The sequence below is a fragment of the Rhamphochromis longiceps genome, linkage group LG12 (assembly GCF_057381845.1).
Source record: "Rhamphochromis longiceps isolate RC_006_pf linkage group LG12, R_longiceps_female_GT1.1, whole genome shotgun sequence".
In the NCBI taxonomy this organism is placed as follows: Eukaryota; Metazoa; Chordata; class Actinopteri; order Cichliformes; family Cichlidae; genus Rhamphochromis; species Rhamphochromis longiceps.
This window is the reverse complement of record NC_140568.1, coordinates 31,729,375-31,745,528: the sequence shown is the minus strand read 5'-3', so window position 1 is coordinate 31,745,528 and position 16,154 is coordinate 31,729,375. Positions and strand designations below refer to the sequence as shown.

Sequence of the window (16,154 nt, the reverse complement as noted above, 5' to 3'; positions counted from 1 at the left end):
GAAATCCTCTATAAAAGCCAGAGTAAACATCAATCTTTCATCAACCGTTTCCCCCCCATGTTTCAGAATGGTTCACAGATGCGTTAAAGCATAACCTGTTCACCCTGTTACCCTTATTTACAGTGTAAACAGATATTCTTTTGTAATTCCGATCACATGGTTCATAAACATGTTAAAAATAATGTTTATGGTCTTCATTTGCTAGCCTGTTGTGCATCACATGAGGAATAATGGTTGATTTAAGAATAAAACGTCCACCCTGTTACTGCTTTCCACAATAAGAGGGTGGATACACAGTAATGGGCAGGTAGATCATTGGTGTGATATGTACATTTCTGTGTGTATTTGAAATGTATTCAAAACCATGAGGTGAAAAGCTGTTTAGTTTGAATAATCTTTTTCCATATTTTCATATCTAAACCCCAAAACATCTTAGGCAGCAACACTGTCCATGTAAAGGAAGAATATTAAAAATTAGGTTTGCTAATTGGAGATAAAATAAACTGACATGATTGTATTTCTATTTTTTATATTATACCTTGTATATAAAATAAAACTTATAACAAAGTCAAAATGTATAAATGGCAGTGGTTGCTGTAGCTGTTGTCATGATTAAAATAAGCAAGCATGACGTGAGGCTTTATTTTGAAGTACTTGTACGTTATCATTTCTTTGCTTAACTAAAAAGTTATTTTAGTATTTCATTTTTATGTGTCTCATATGCATCAAATCTAATGATGTAACATGTACTTTAACTTACGTGTGAATGTGGGAAACACAAGATTTTTCTACACGTTCCAATATTAAGAATTATCTGGTGTCATATTATAAACGTGAAGTCAGGTTTCTTTATGATTATGCCCATGAGACGAGATTTGGTTTTTCTGGTGATGATTTTTGGCCCAGTCACGGCAATAACTGTTTTGTGTGTGTGTGTGTGTGTGTGTGTGTGTGTGTGTGTGTGTGTGTGTGTGTGTGTGTGTCAGTCCAGGTGGTGGATCAGTCTGGTCTGCTTGATGAAGCAGCATGTGTTCTCAGCTCACTGGAGCTCAGACTAAACGAAGGATGCTGTTTATCAAGAGACACAGTTCATCTAAGGATCAAGGAACTTCAAAAGACGATAACGCAAATGCATTCAGAGTGAGCAATAGGCACACACGCACAATTACATACCAAATTGTACAAAACCACGCAACTGTGAGCTCATCCCTGGGCTTTTAGCTCGTTTGCAGAATAACAAATAGCCATGTTCTCTTGTTGATATACCGTGGAGCGGTGACAGGACTGTGTCAAAACAACGGAGCCAGGTCACAGACATACGCACACAACAAACAACTGCCGAGGCCCACAAGGACACTCTGCGTGACAGATCACGCTGCATAGCAGCAGCAGCTCGTACGACGTGTCAGAGTCCTCCCACTCTCATAATTGCCTCACAATATAAATCCTTCATGCTACACATGCCGACTGTAAGACGTAGGTTTGTGGGGAGGAAAGCCAAACGCCAGTTATCGTCGTGTAATTACTGTTTCTGGCTTGAAAAACATGCTCCAACAGTGCTGAGTGTATGATAAATGTAAATGATTAATGTCACTCATGCAGATATTTCTGTATGTACTTGTACTGTATGTAAATAGCTTTATTGTTTGTAAAGCTCAAGGTCTAGGTCACATTTGATTTAAAACTGGAAGCAAACGGTGCTTTTAGATTACACTTACTGTTACTACTAGCTGACTGCTGGAGTTGGATAGAATGTAAACAAATACATGTGCATGTATTTATGCAAACTATGCATGTATAGTTTGTAGAATAATTAATTTTTGGCTTCTTTCATTATTCAGGAAATAGTTTTTGTTGTATGATGCATCATTCAAATGAAAAATTAGTGATTTCTGGAATTTGTGCGCTTAAAAATGTCATTGAACCATTAAGTATTAGCAGAACATTAGTGCTGCGCTGTTTTTTGTTATTTTTATGCTCTGGATTTGTGAAACAAAAGATATACATCCTCATATTAATCAATTAAATGCACTTGTTATGAAACACCTTATTATAAGTCTCCTCGCCTTCTTATCCTCTGCATGTCATAGTGGGACATAAGACCACATCAAGTTCCCTCCACGCTGAGCTTCCCTCCAGGTGTAGCCCATCTCCTGTAGCTCTGCCGCAACATTTCTCCTCCAGGTGGTATGGAGTCTGCCCGGCTGTAATAAGTGTCTCGGATATGTAATTTACATATAAAATCAGTGTAACATCCACGAGTGCCTGACTAATCTTCAGCTTTTCTCTGTTTTGTCTCTAAAACAAAAGCTGTACACGGATTTTTAACAAAACATCATTTTATTTTAACATAAACAGCAAATACAAAAAAATAAATTATACACAAACAGGTTTGCCGTTAGTATCTGCAGAGCAGCACATGTAGAAATGCCCTGAGAGTTGCCTGTTTCAATACAGGAAAAAAACTCGAAAAACATTACTCACCTCAAAGAATTTCCAGTCTAAACTCCAAAGAACCGAATCGTGACTTTAGACTAAACAGACTCACACTTACACACACACCTACACAAACAGACACTAACAGCAGCTCAGCTTGGATGAACATGCAGTGACTTTTCCTTGAAATATGTTTTGTTTTGTTTTTTACATAATTACATTATTTCTTTTCTATTTTCTCTTTCCACACCAACAATACAACATCTCATAATGAACAGATTGTATAGTTATGGGTTACAATTCACTTTTCAATTCACTTTTTTTCCTACATTTAAATAGGAGAATGAAATTGGATTAACTGACTGGTGGGAAATCAGCAAACAGTCAAAAATTGAGCCAAATTTGACGGATGAGGTTAAACGTTGTCCGTACAAATATTTTGTGTGTAACTGAGTCATCTAAAGCTGTTAATCAATTTATTCATTAACCAAATATATTAAAATGTGCAGAACTTTCCATTTTAGTGGTTAACAATTTCCAGTCACTGGCATTGTACATTAACCCTCTGAGATCCAAGTTGCAATTAGTTCTAAAAAGCACGCCACTTCCAAAGATGCATAAATGCATTGAGTTGCTGTCATATGATTGGCTGATCAGAAATCTGCTTTTAGAAGCAGTTGAATGGGTGATCCTAACAAAGTGGCTGTCTTGGCAATCATGGAATAAAGACAATAGAGACTCTATACAGACCCATCACACATTATGTCTTATTTTACACAAATATCTGTTTCTTTTTTCATATGAGGGGATCGGGATTAACACCTTTGATGACTCAGTCCTCAGAGGGTTAATAAAATATGAATAATTACTTCAGCTGACCAGCAAGTATACCAGCATTCAAGCCTCCGGCTGACTAATTGTGCACATATCTAGCACATACCAGCTATTTCTTAGACTTGAATGAACAGAACTGCTGTGCTCCAAACTTTGCCAGTTGGTCTTAGTTGCAGAGCATGAATACAACCCTCTGGTTTTCACACTGCTGAGCTATTCTGCAGCATCCAGGCAAACGAGCAGGTGAGTGCTGGACTCTCGTGCGGCTGCTGTGCCAAACTCCTGTCCCTCCTGTCTGTAGTCAGCAACCTGGAAGAAAATGAAGAATATGTTCACACAGGAGCCTTACAGAACATTTGGTAGATGCTTACAATGCTCTAACGGGTTATCTATGTGGTGTGAAGACAAACACACAATGCAGGTTTTAGTCTAGTCTAAGGAATCCAACGCAGGTGTCATTGGCTAAGATGCAGGACATACAAGTAGAAAATATTTCGATTAAATAAAACACATTTTTATATCCTAAAAAGACATTTTTCCGTTTGCTCTCAATGTCACCAAGTTCAAAATCCAAAATATTCAACAAAAACAACGACAACAGTACATTTAAAGTGTTAACCAATATCTTTCTGCAGCCAGGTTTACCAAGAAGTCCCAGGCCTATCACACAGATGTTTTTTTTAAAAATACATTTGCTCCCAAATATTTCTTCACCTGTTAATAAAACGATGTAGAGTATTCTCTTAAAAAAATACAATGCATTTAATCTGACTCCAGCGCCCCTGCTGTGTGGAAGCTGCCGTCCCGCCATGGATCGATCGTATTTCTAAACCCCCAAAACTGTTCCATAACTCATATCTTTCATGTGACGTCCGTTTGGTTCTGCTCTGGTGGTGAGTGGACTGGATTCCTGTTCCTGCTGAACTGAGCCAGTGATTCTGTAGGACTGATTATCAGCTCAGTAGGCACAGAAATCCAAGCCCAGATCTCTCGTTCTCACTCCATCTCTCATCAAGTGCTGGCTACGAGCATTGTTTTTTCCCTTTGTAATGAGGCAAAAAGCAATTCCAACTCAGGTAGCATGTCGAGCAGCGTTCCACCCACTTTGCTAAACCCACGAGAAAAACCGTACAGCTGACACTGTTGGATTTCCCCAGCTGTTGAACGTTGCGGCTCGCATGGTTGAAACTTAACAAGTGTCAGCGAGGCCACCGATAGATGGTGGGAGCTGGCACAAATTAAGTGTACATTTTTGACATTCAAAGAAAAAAACTACAAGGGTACTTCGAGTGTCTGATCATAAAAATAGAAATTTTAAACCCATCAAATCCACATTCCACTCCCTGCTTGCGATGAGCATCTGTACTTGGTTCAAACTGCTTATCCTTTGAAATGGAATTCAATGCTTCAACTCCCTGAAATACACTCGATGTTCAACAGCCGATCAGTCGAGTTTCACATGCATGAGGAGAAGAAAATGTGGGCGTTGTGGGGCGAATAAGTTTATTTTCGGTCTCTTTATACAATGTTGCTTTGTTCTTTGATGTGCAGAGGACCATTTCCTTCCCATTAGAGTGCAATAAATCACCTTTTGGATACGGGCTCTGATGGCAATTCCTCTCTTTTACAGGCCTTTGATGGTCATTATTCTTTTAACAGGCCCTAAATATAGGTCTAAAAATGGCAGGCTCCACATGGCCCTCATTTCTAATTCACACATCTATCCTCGTTTAGCCGCCATTTTCTCGTTGTTAATATAGAGCGCTGTAATGCCTCCTCACGGCTTCCATTCCAAAAAGACTGACCGGTTTTAAAATACATTTTCAACCATCTGTCACTGTTTTGATCAGGGAGCCGTTGGTCCAGAATAGTATAGATTTGCATTACAATTAGCTGGATAAAAAGTGGACTCTGGCACACACTACACCCACATCTGATCAGAGGTTATACTGCAAGTTAAACTATAAAGTCAGATTCACTCTCTGCACATAGCCCAGCTGCACAGCTGATGGGCGCACTTCATTTTGTGGAATTCATTTTTCTGAGATGCGTTTTGTTCACATATTGTTGTATAACCCGTTCAAAATAACTATTTTTTGTGTTATGTGAAGTAGGACTGAGTTTTACTGATCATTCCGTTGGAAGAAGTTGCAAAGGAAAATATAGTCGTCCATGATAAGCTTCATACCGTGCGTGCATTGTTTTTGTATAGCTTATCTTGACTAATTCAGGAACCTTCTCTCAGTCTAAGGAACTTGGAAAGAAAACCTTCTCTCAGCACTCCCCATGATGCTTGAAACAAAGCGTGTGTAACCCAGCTAAGAATTCCTGTTTTTCATGTTATCAGTGGGGGTTTCGCAGGATCACAGCTTTTTTGTTTCTCCCATCTCAGACAAAACAATAAGACGTGTATATCGCCACATTAAATCTACTGGAGGAACTCAATACAGAGAAGGGGAGACCTAAAATATTGGAAAGACCTTGAAATCACTATCAGCGTTTCCATCTTTGAGGCCTCGGTCTTGTTTTCTCTCCACAGCGTGGAAATGTGTGAGAATCGGTCTGCTTTATGGGTCTCTGTATCTCTGCTTCCTCGGGCTGAGATTAGATCAAAAATCAATACATATCAGCCTGGGATGCCCAGACAGCACTTTTGGCTGCCAACGTGATTTTAGGTTAAACCTGAGGCACTTAAACTTCTTAAAGGATCATTTTTGAAAAAGGGATTTTATGATGGCCCTGTCAACCTTTTTAAAAGAAGTTACCCAGCTTTACCCCAACATGACTGATAAGTTAAATGAACAGTTATTTGACTTCACACTGATGCCACTCGATATGAAGCCACAGCCAGCAGCATGGTTAACTTATGCCTAATATAAAGAATGAGAACGACGCCGGCGGCATATCAGCAGGGTGTCACTGCGGGTGCTCAGTGGCCGACGGAGACTGCAGGAAGCAACTGTACCTAGCCAAGAAACCGTCTCTCTCATATAATCCCCTGTAAAACCGAAAAGTCAGTTTATAGCAGAGTAAATAAACAAAATGAATGACTCAGCTTTAGAGGATTTCGCAGCCTATCCTCACGCTCCCTTTTCAGGCCTGTGCTGAGTTCAGCTTTGGCTGCTGGCTTCCTATCAAGCAGGCAGTTATGAGAGCGGTATCAAGCCCCGCTTTTGAGTTTGGGCAACGCAATTCACAGAATGTTTACAAAAAAAATGTTTACAAAGCAAGACGCCAAATCTAAAACCCATGTTACACGCTAATTCCAAACAGGTTTCTATGCAGTATGTTCACACGGGAAAACTTGAAACATGAAACCGTGCTTCAGGTGAAAGCACGTCTTCAAATGTATCAAATGTCTAAAGTTTTATGGTCACCTGATCGTCACACCTTGAGTGGAGACTTTTAAAAAAGGCTCTGAGGGTTATTAGAAAGGCTTAAATTCATTTTTTTCACCTATAGCCTGCAGGAAGTATTAAGTCAGTGTCTCACAATGGCCTATTAATAGTTTATTTTACATCTGTTCATTTCATCCATCAATTCTGTGCCACTTTTTTGAGTCCAAAGTCTTGATTTCAATCATATTATTGCCTTGTATTATATAGTACTCGAATATGCTGAGGGTGTAGTTAACGCAGCATCGATGGTGATGAGCCTGATGATGGTAGCCGTTGCTTAAGGACTGATGAAATATCTGTCGGCACCATTAAGCAGAGTTTGGGTCTTCCCAGACCTCATTAGTACCTCAAGTACACTTTCTCTCCTGAGATACTCTCACCTTCTCTAGAACTATAAAGCGTGCAACTGGCATCATCTGCAGGATTATCTCTTCTACTACGCAAGGAGATAGAAGCAGAGGGGTGGAAGTACGGAGCAGGGAGGGAAAGATGAAAGGAGGAGAAAGAACAACAGGCAAAGCAGGAGAGCGAAACGTGGCGCTCATTAGTAATCCTGCGCAGTGTTTTGAATTTGCGAAGGGGGTGCTTGCGTGTTTAATTCTTCTGAGCGAGGTCGTCTCAGTGGAAAGTTTTTCCAGACATGCAAGAGGAGAGCTATTGAGAGCAAAAGCAGTGAGATAAGGGGAAAAAGAAAAGTGAAATGAGATTTTAAACAAATTAAAATAATTTTAAAAAGGTGCAAAAAGATGCAGAACAATCAAGCAATGAGCGGGAAAACGGCTTAAAACAGAGAAGGGGAAGGGAGTGTTGTATAAACACACATTTGATAATTGAAGTAGGAAAATTAGGCCCAACTGTCCACACACGCACGTAACCGCCACTGTAAAAACTTTGTGGCACATTTTTCTTCTCTCTTCCTCCCACACCCATTTGTCGTCTCCTCTTTGTCTCCCTGTCTGGGTCATGCTCTCCTCAGGTGCAGAACTTAGCCACTGTGAACAAAGAGGGAATCAATCACTGTTCACCAATCAGCTAAGCTCTGTGTCTGGCTGGAGAGAGGATACAAAAACCTGTCCGACGTGTACGCGCTCTTACAAAACAGCTGCAGTGATGAGCTCCTTCATCACACTTTCCCCCTTTTTTTCCCTTCTTCTCCTCCAAATCACCAGCTCCTCAAACACAATCACACACTCAGATAATCAAGTCTTCTTTTGTTTGTTTTTTTGTTCCCCCCCCACAAGTTTCTGGAGGACGAGTGTGTTTATGTATGTGTATAGGAGGGGCTGTGGTTGCCATAGCAGCCGACTGGGTCAAGGCTGTGTGGTAATCCCTGGCAATGTGATTTTATCATAAGTCACAAATCAGCACGCCAGGAACCCTCACAGCCCAGACATGAAAGAACAAGAGCTCCACTCTTATTTTCTCTAGTTACATCCTCAAGTCCAGCTCCAGTCCAATGTGAACCTATAACTACCTTCAGACTAATATATATATATATATATATATATATATATATATATATATATATATATATATATATATATATATATATATATATATATATATATATATATATATGATTTCAGCTTGTTTGTCTCTTTCAGACCTGTAGAACCTTGCTCTCTCTCTCTCGTACTATTTCCTTGGTCACCCCTCTCCTCGTCTCCCATTCGCCACGCTCGGCTAACCCGGCGATATGCCCCTCATTAAGCGGATCAAGAGGGATTCCAGAGGCATGTACCGGAGGGGGAAGAAAAGAATGAGGGAGTGAGCAGGGAGGGGGAAAAGAACTTGAAAAAAAGACAGGGAGAGACCACCCTTCTCTTTTTAAGGGTTGTGCTTTTTGGGTTTAGGAACACAGAGCAGGGAGTGAGCCTTGACAGACATGTTGTTTTCAGTTAAAACCCTCTCAGCCCGCCTCAGCCTAATCCCACTGTACTGTGGTCTGCGCGAGGGCGTAAAAGGGTACAGGGAGGAACTGTTCTACTTAAGAAAGGACGACGCTGGAACACAAAGTGAGCAGTAAAACATAAATCCGTCTCCCTACAGTGCGATATGAAAAAGCAGCGGGGAGGTCTGTTCATCCATCATTTTAATTGGTTAGAGATCTGGACCTTAGCTCAGTTGACCGGCGTGATCCGCTGATGTTTATGGAGGCTTGTTTGGGTCAGTCCAATGGGAAGGAACAATAAAAGTTAGAAAATTTGTCTCTAACTGCTTGTTTTCTTCTTCTATTGTTTCTTTTCTTCCTCACTTGTAGTAACAACCCACAGAGTGTCGTGAGGGATTGAATGATGACGAAACAGATCGGTGGGTACAGACAGATAGGCGCTGGACGTGTGCGTGTTGTACGTGTGTGTTAGACAGATTTATCAGGACTGAGCCAGATGCCAAGCACTTGTCGAGAAAGCCTTTCACATCCGGTGCAAATGCATAAAGCTTTCTCGGAGTGTGTGCGTGTGTGAAGATAAAAGCCCGTCTCGGTCATGGCTTAAAATAGGATGTAGTGCTGTAAGTCACTCAGGATGATGTGGACAACTGTTTAGCAGCACCTCGTGATGCATCCTGTGTTGACCGAGGTTGCTGACGCTTCCCCTGACCTTACACTTAGTGTAGCAACAAAGCTACCTGATGTGTGTGAATGAAAGGGTGGGGCATAAAGAAATGTGACTGGGTTTAGCAGTGTTTGTATTTTGCCTTAAAAGTAAATGTCAAATCTGAACAAATAAAAAGCCACCAAAAATCAGCAGCTTCATACTTGAACACTCGAGTTTCGGGTTTTTATTTTGAAACACATGGATTAGAAATCTCAATAAAATAAAATAAATACATAAATAAAAAACATAACTGGAAGATTTTATTTTAACCCTGAATTTGATAAGTGGATGGATGGACTTGCTACTGCTAATTGAAGGCTTTTATTTTGAAAATCCCACACATTTTAGAGCATATCTGTTTTCTTACTGCTTCCTGTCAGTCAGTGTAAGGTCTTTGTGGATGAAACTATTTAACCCTTGGTAAGTCTAAAAAAAAAGTACCCCTTATGAGGTCCTAGAGCCAAAAATCGACCACGCCATAAAAAGTGCTATAAAAAGATTATACATTAATATTTTTTTCCACTTTAAATTAGCCAATCTTTTAGACCTACTTCTCCTTGAAATATTCATGTCAAGTTTTAATTACATTTCGCGGATTTTAACCCTCTATATCCCGGTTTTGTCACATGAGCGCACGGCCGTTTTTGGCGAAAAAAAAGAAAAAATTAAATATTTTCCATAAAATACATTTGAAAGTTATATTTTATTGTACTTTTAATTAGGCCTTTAGATGGACTAAAGATTGGCACCAACAGTCATTTCGATCGCCTTTTTTTTTTTTTTTCAGGACCAGAAAATGGTCTCCAGGCGGCAAATGCTCCTCCTCTAGGCCGAAATAAGTGCATCTTGCCGGGGTACGTCGCGACGATTACCGGGGACGATCACCGGGGACCGCTTTTTCCAGCACACACGCCCGATACCACGTGACAACAAATACGTCATTTCCTGTTGACTAAAAAAAAAAAAGCACCCTCACACGGTCCTAGGGGCCGAAAATGGTCCCGCCCGATCAGCGGGCAAAGCCGCTGCTGCACGCCGGAAATGAGGCTTCATTTCCCGCAGGTCTCTCTAAGCAGCCCGCTGTTTTCCAGCCCGGGGTCAAATGTGGAGCAAGGGCGCCACCCGGTGGACAAATAAAAAAATTAAAATTCTAAGGCCTCTTCTCCAAAACAAAAACGAAACCTAAGCCGTCACCCAGATGTTAACGGTAAAAATCCTGCAGTGAAAAATAGCGTTTATAATGGGTTTCAATGGGGCGATTTATGGCTCTAGGACCTCATGTGGATGGCGGTTTGTAGCTTAGCCACTTTAAGATAATCTAATAAACGGAGACGGCAATTCTAAAGAAAAAAGAAAAAAAAAAGGGTTGGAAGGTTTGGCTATATTCTATTCAACACAGTGAAAATGGCCTAATATTAAAAAACGCTGTGGATGAAAAATGGCTGTAGGTCCTACAGAGGGTTAAATATGGTGAAAATGTGTGCAATCCCAAGCGGGTCAGTGTTGACATTGTGGAGGACTATAAATACCTTGGAGTACACATTGACAATAAACTGGACTGGGCTAAAAACACCACAGCACTTTACAGGAAGGGCCAGAGTCGTCTCTATTTTTTGAGGCGACTGAGGTCCTTCAACATCTGCCAGAAAATGCTGAGGATTTTCTATGAGTCTGTGGTGGCGGAGAGGCGGATGCTGTCCAAGATAAAGACAATGTTGGATAACACCTCCCACCCACTCCATGACATGTTGGTCAGTCACAGGAGCACGTTCAGTGAGAGACTGAGATTACCGAAAAGCACCACTGAACGACACAGGAAATCATTCCTGCCTGTGGCCATCTCCCTGTACAACGCATCCACTTAACACACTGTTTGCTGCTACAGCTACACATGTTTCTTTTCCAAATATTTATTTATAAGTGACTTATGTATGTATGTATGTATATATATGTATATATTGTACTATTCTTAGTTAGCGTATTGTCTGTCTTGTCTTAATGTTGGTTTAAAATGGAGCACTGTAACAAAAAATAATTTCCCCCAGGGATCAATAAAGTATTCTGATTCTGATTCTGATTCTGATAATCACGTTGGCTCTATAATCAGATTCAGTCGCTTGGCTGAGACACAGACTGAGAAGTTTTTGCAAAGAAAAACTATCAGAAGTGTCCTCCAATCAGAATGAGAGCAAGAGGAGATTCAAATCTTCCAATCAGATGATGAAATCCAAATAGATCCTAGCTTGTCAGCTATCAGCACCTGTTGACACCTGTGTCAGTTAAGCAGCAGTTGTGCAAAACTTCCCTCAGGGCCACCTCCAGAGAAACAGCTTATGAAGTCAAAACCATAACTCATCAACTTGGTGTAAAAACTGTGAGTGGCCCTCGAGGTGTGTGTGTGTGTGTGTGTGTGTGTGTGGGGGGGGGGTCATTGTTTCTGTATTAAAATGGGTCACTTAGTTTATACTTTTCTCCAAAATTATAATGGATCTCTCTCAATCCATTGGATTGCAATCCCACTAATTAGAAGATTGTTGAGATTTTTAAGCTTTTAACAAACTATTTAATTTATATTTAATATTTTTTATTTTAATTTGCTTATTGCTTCCCTCCACTTTCTGCTGCTCATCTGGGGTCGGTCCTAGGGGAACACCGAGGCATTCCCAAGCTAGGCAGGAGATATACTCTCTTCAGCATGTCCTGGGTCTACCCTGGGGTTCTTTCCAGGTAGGACAGAGCACCTCACCCAAGATGCAACCTAATTAGATGCTCCTTCAATTTGGAGTCCCTCCCCAAGGACTGAGCTCCTCACCTTATTTCCTAGGGAGGACGCAGGCACCCTTCTGAGAAAGCTTACTTCCACCGCTTGTATCCACAATCTCATTCTTGCAGTCACTACCCACACAGTTCGTGACCAGGTGAAGCTAAGGGCGTAGATCGACCAGTAAATCGACTGTTTTCTGACTGGCTTCTGATGTCTTTGCTGGAGAGGAAATGCCATGGAGAAAAAGGATCGCTAGTCTAGACTCAAGGAGTAAAGACTTGGCTTCAACACACGGGTCTCGTTCTTTGCCAACCGAGCTATGGGAGCAACCACAGACCATACGGTTTTTAAGAAAACATCTAGTATTAGTTGTAGCCTGACAACACTGACAAGTTCGCTAAAACAGATAAGCTGCTATTTTGAGTAAAAATTGAACAAATTTTCACAAAGAATTACTTTTTCACGATCCAGCTTTTCATGCCTTTTAAAAACAGTAGCAAAATAATATCTTGTGTCCTTGTGGCCATAACTTCAATTCAGTTCAGTTATTTGCACTTTTAAAAGTAAAGCTATAATCTCAGGGTATTTCGCTTGAAAGTTAATAAGATTTTATAACACTATTCATAACATACTACAGCACTCTAATAATATTTTGAAGAATAGTTGGGTTGCTTTACTTCAACTGTCAACCCTAGATCCACTTAATTGCCTCGTCTCATTATTCATTATTAATGTCAGTAATAACAGGACTGTTATGAAAAGATCAGCAGCTTCAAAGAGCCCTGTCCTCTCTTCTGCTCCTTCTCTTCCTTCTTTCTCTCACTAAACCATTTTTTCCTCTCTCCTTCATTTAGAGTCAGACCAATGCACCCCTCACTGTACGGAGTCATCCAAAAGCCCAGTGGTTGACAGTTGTGGTTCTGCATACACACACACACGTACACGCAGGAGGAATTTCAGGGTCAACAGTATGAAAATGCCTCCACATCGAGTAGAGACCATCCTGAGCCCATCAGAAAATGCTCACTGACCCGTTCCCCCTCTCTCTCTTTTTTTCTGTCTTCCCTCTCATTTGTTTGAGGAACACATTCCCAAATTCCTTCTCTGACAAACACATCCTGACGGCGCTGCTGTGAAACCACGGAAAAGGCCCCATTCTAAATGTACAAACACACATGTGCATACACACTCAATAAGCTCAGGAAGGAATGTGCAGTAAAAGTAGCCAAGTGACTCAAGTGCGGACTGTCCGCTGGGGTAGATGGAATCAGGATCAATTCAATACAAAGCTTTCTTTTACAGACTCCATTTCAGGCTAGAAGGTCAACTATGAGATAAAGATAGTGGCTTTGTAGCCGAGAAATATTTTAAAACTTCAAAAGATAACAAAGTATTGATTACTGGTTCTTTTTCCCGTGTATGGTTCAAGAAACTCACCAAGCTATTAAAGCATCCTGTTGCAGTCTGAGCTCCAAATAAAAAGCCACCAAATCCCTGAGCGGGTAACTTGTAATCTTATTTTATAAACCTAAGCAAATATAGTTTATATTTCTTATTTGGCTTGTTTGGAGAATTCCCACCATTCTGTGCCAGTGAAAGCCACTAAAATTACGATTAAACCAGAATTCCTCTGAGTTGAGGAGAAACCAATTATGCAATAATGAGAGCAAAAAAAGAAGATGAAAAAGGAAAACTAATTATGCTGTCGGAAAGTTTTCAGTCAGGTTAAATTTATTACATACTTTATCTCAGAACAACAGCATTCATAAAAATAAAAGCCAATATGTTTGACAGCATTTGGAATGAAGAACTGAAAATAAGACATCACCTCTGCTGTTATAGGACCATCTCCTCCACCACTCTGCGTGCCGATTGGTCCATCTCTCCCTGGACTAGTGAGAGGCAGTGACGCGCCAGAGCCTGCTGCTCAGGGTCCTCCTGAACCATCAGCTCCCCGTACAGATACACACCCATGGCCTGGAGCACACATACACAAAAAACTGTTTATTTAGTTTAATTTTTCTCAGGTTGAATCAGATAAAGGCTTCACAGCTGTGCGTATTTACTTGGTCATGAATCAGAAAGTGCTCCACATCTCCGTAAGCCTGAGCGTACGCGTGTTTGACCACAAGTTCACACCAGCGATGTCGGACCTGCAAACCAAGACAGAAGATTGTACACAGTAATGATTTTGAGGAACAACTGACTCCTAAACACATCTTATTGTAGTTTGTTTTTTTTTGCATTCACCACTTTGACAGATATATTTTCCTGCTTGTAGCCAGTGAATTCAAACATGCGATTAACCAAAACAGCTCAAGCTGGGAGCCTGTGGACTGAGTCATCCACAATCGGACGTTTAATATATTTAATATTTAAGAAGACTGAGATGATTTTCTTTCCGAAACAGTCTAAAGTTCAAGTAAAAATTAAAAAGTTTGATTTAATTCCACATGTGCGTGTGTGTCGAGGTGTATTTCTACTGAACGCGTGCATGTGTGCACTTGTGTGCGCATGGAAGCTAACGCTTGGCCTTTCTTCCAGAGGATCAATAGGAGCTCTGTTGCCGCGGTTACAGGAGAGATCAGAGACTGGCTCTGTCCCTGCCTCAGCCATCATCCTTCATCATCTGCTCCGAGCGTGCACGTGAACATGTGCGACCGTGCATGGATCTGCAGCAAGTGCGTGTATGGATATACAGGCAGACACAGATGATAAAAGAGACAGAAGAGCGATTTGAAAAAGGAAATGTGGATGAAAAATGTTTTAAAGAACTGTCGCTACTTTAAAGCCTGACAGTTTCCCCTGGCTGATTTTTTTGTGGGTGTTTCAGTCTTCTCCATAACTATCTCAGCACACTCAGGATGATAAACTGGTCCTTTGGGCAGTACAGTGACCAAGCGTGGGATTTCTGGAGATTGATTCTATTTCAACACCTCAGGCTTTGGGCATTTCTAAAGGAGCAGTACAGATATTCATTTTGAGATAGTGTATTCTAGAAAAGAACCAATAGACTCTACCTTTTTTTTAAGCAGTCACACTCTTAATAGGAGTTTTTGGTTTGCTTGTGCAAATGTGGCCCTGGCCTCCACCTACTTGTGCAGCTTAAGAATGGAGTCGGAGCAATGCTCTATTTACAACCACATTCAAATCCTCACATTACCTCTGCAACAGACTAAATAAAGATGAGTTAAACAGGTCTCAGATGGGGCTTTGAAGTTGCTCTTTCATCCAGATTTTTAAAATCCTTTTCCATTTATTTTCAGCTTTATTCTGGAAGACAGTGAGAATCCCAGAGCAGAAAGCAAATTAAGAGTAATGCTCTTCTACCCCGCACTGGAACGTCTGCGTGCGTCTGCATTGGTGGGTGTGCGTGCATGAGCGTGTACAGCATGTGTAGCCTCTGGTGCCAGCCCTGCCCTTCTGGCCTGCGTAGCCCCGGCAGCTGTTCCCCGTGCTGGGTTACATTCCTGGGGAGAGCCCGGGGGCAGAGCAGCTGCCTGGTGCACCTCTCCTTACCCTCCTTTTTTTTTCTTCCCCTCCCGTTTCCTCTCGCTGGGCCCCTCTCTCTGACAGCACATGCAATTACACAGTGACATTCCTTCATTTATTACTGCAAACCTCCCCTCTCCCCCCCAAATCCTCCTCACAACCGAGGAACAGCGTCTGTGTGTGCGCTCTTATCACAATGAACAAACTTTCACGTCTCACACAAAAACACGCATGGAGCAAAGATGCGAATGCTCATACTGCATACCAGCATTTTGGGAAATATTCTCTTTCTTCACGAAGGATTTTCCCAAATTTTATACCAGTTCCATAAAAATGAAGCAAGGGGATGAGACAAATGTATACAAGAGAACCTTAGAGCTGCTATTAGGAGACCTTTTGGTAAAGCTAGTGTAACTGTGTATGTGAGTGGGATCTGGTTTTCTAACGACAAAATAAAAACTTAATGAACTATCCATTTATCTCTTTTCTTTGTAAATCTTTGCCTTTTTATCATTTTTTTTATACTACTTTAACCATTACGCTTTATTTATGTTGTTTGCCCAGTGGCATCTATTAAGTCTACAAGGAATTTCCCTCCCCTAGGTTTTTATTTTTGAAACTGGGGTGGGCTTT

The 16,154-nt window shown here is 41.0% G+C and overlaps 2 protein-coding genes across 5 annotated transcripts in view; one reads left to right on the top strand and one right to left on the bottom strand.

Moving 5' to 3' along the window:
* The window catches only part of fancc (FA complementation group C), a 33,165-nt gene extending 31,123 nt beyond the window's left edge, over positions 1 to 2,042 (top strand). Inside the window, exon 15 of the mRNA XM_085425818.1 lies at positions 992 to 2,042. Within this exon, the coding sequence (XP_085281944.1) occupies positions 992 to 1,144 (153 nt within the window). The 3' untranslated portion in view covers positions 1,145 to 2,042. The remainder of the gene's footprint in view (positions 1 to 991) is intronic.
* A 285-nt stretch (positions 2,043 to 2,327) lies between these two features.
* Positions 2,328 to 16,154, bottom strand: part of aopep (aminopeptidase O (putative)) — a 91,754-nt gene continuing 77,927 nt past the window's right edge. For 3 of the 4 annotated variants that reach the window (XM_085425814.1, XM_085425816.1, XM_085425815.1), the window contains exons 16-18: positions 14,096 to 14,182; positions 13,858 to 14,006; positions 2,328 to 3,579 (exon numbers count right to left, since the gene is read on the bottom strand). In XM_085425814.1, the coding sequence (XP_085281940.1) occupies positions 13,866 to 14,006; positions 14,096 to 14,182 (228 nt within the window). In that variant the 3' untranslated portion in view covers positions 2,328 to 3,579; positions 13,858 to 13,865. The remainder of the gene's footprint in view (positions 3,580 to 13,857; positions 14,007 to 14,095; positions 14,183 to 16,154) is intronic. The other variant, XM_085425817.1, reaches the window with a different exon arrangement.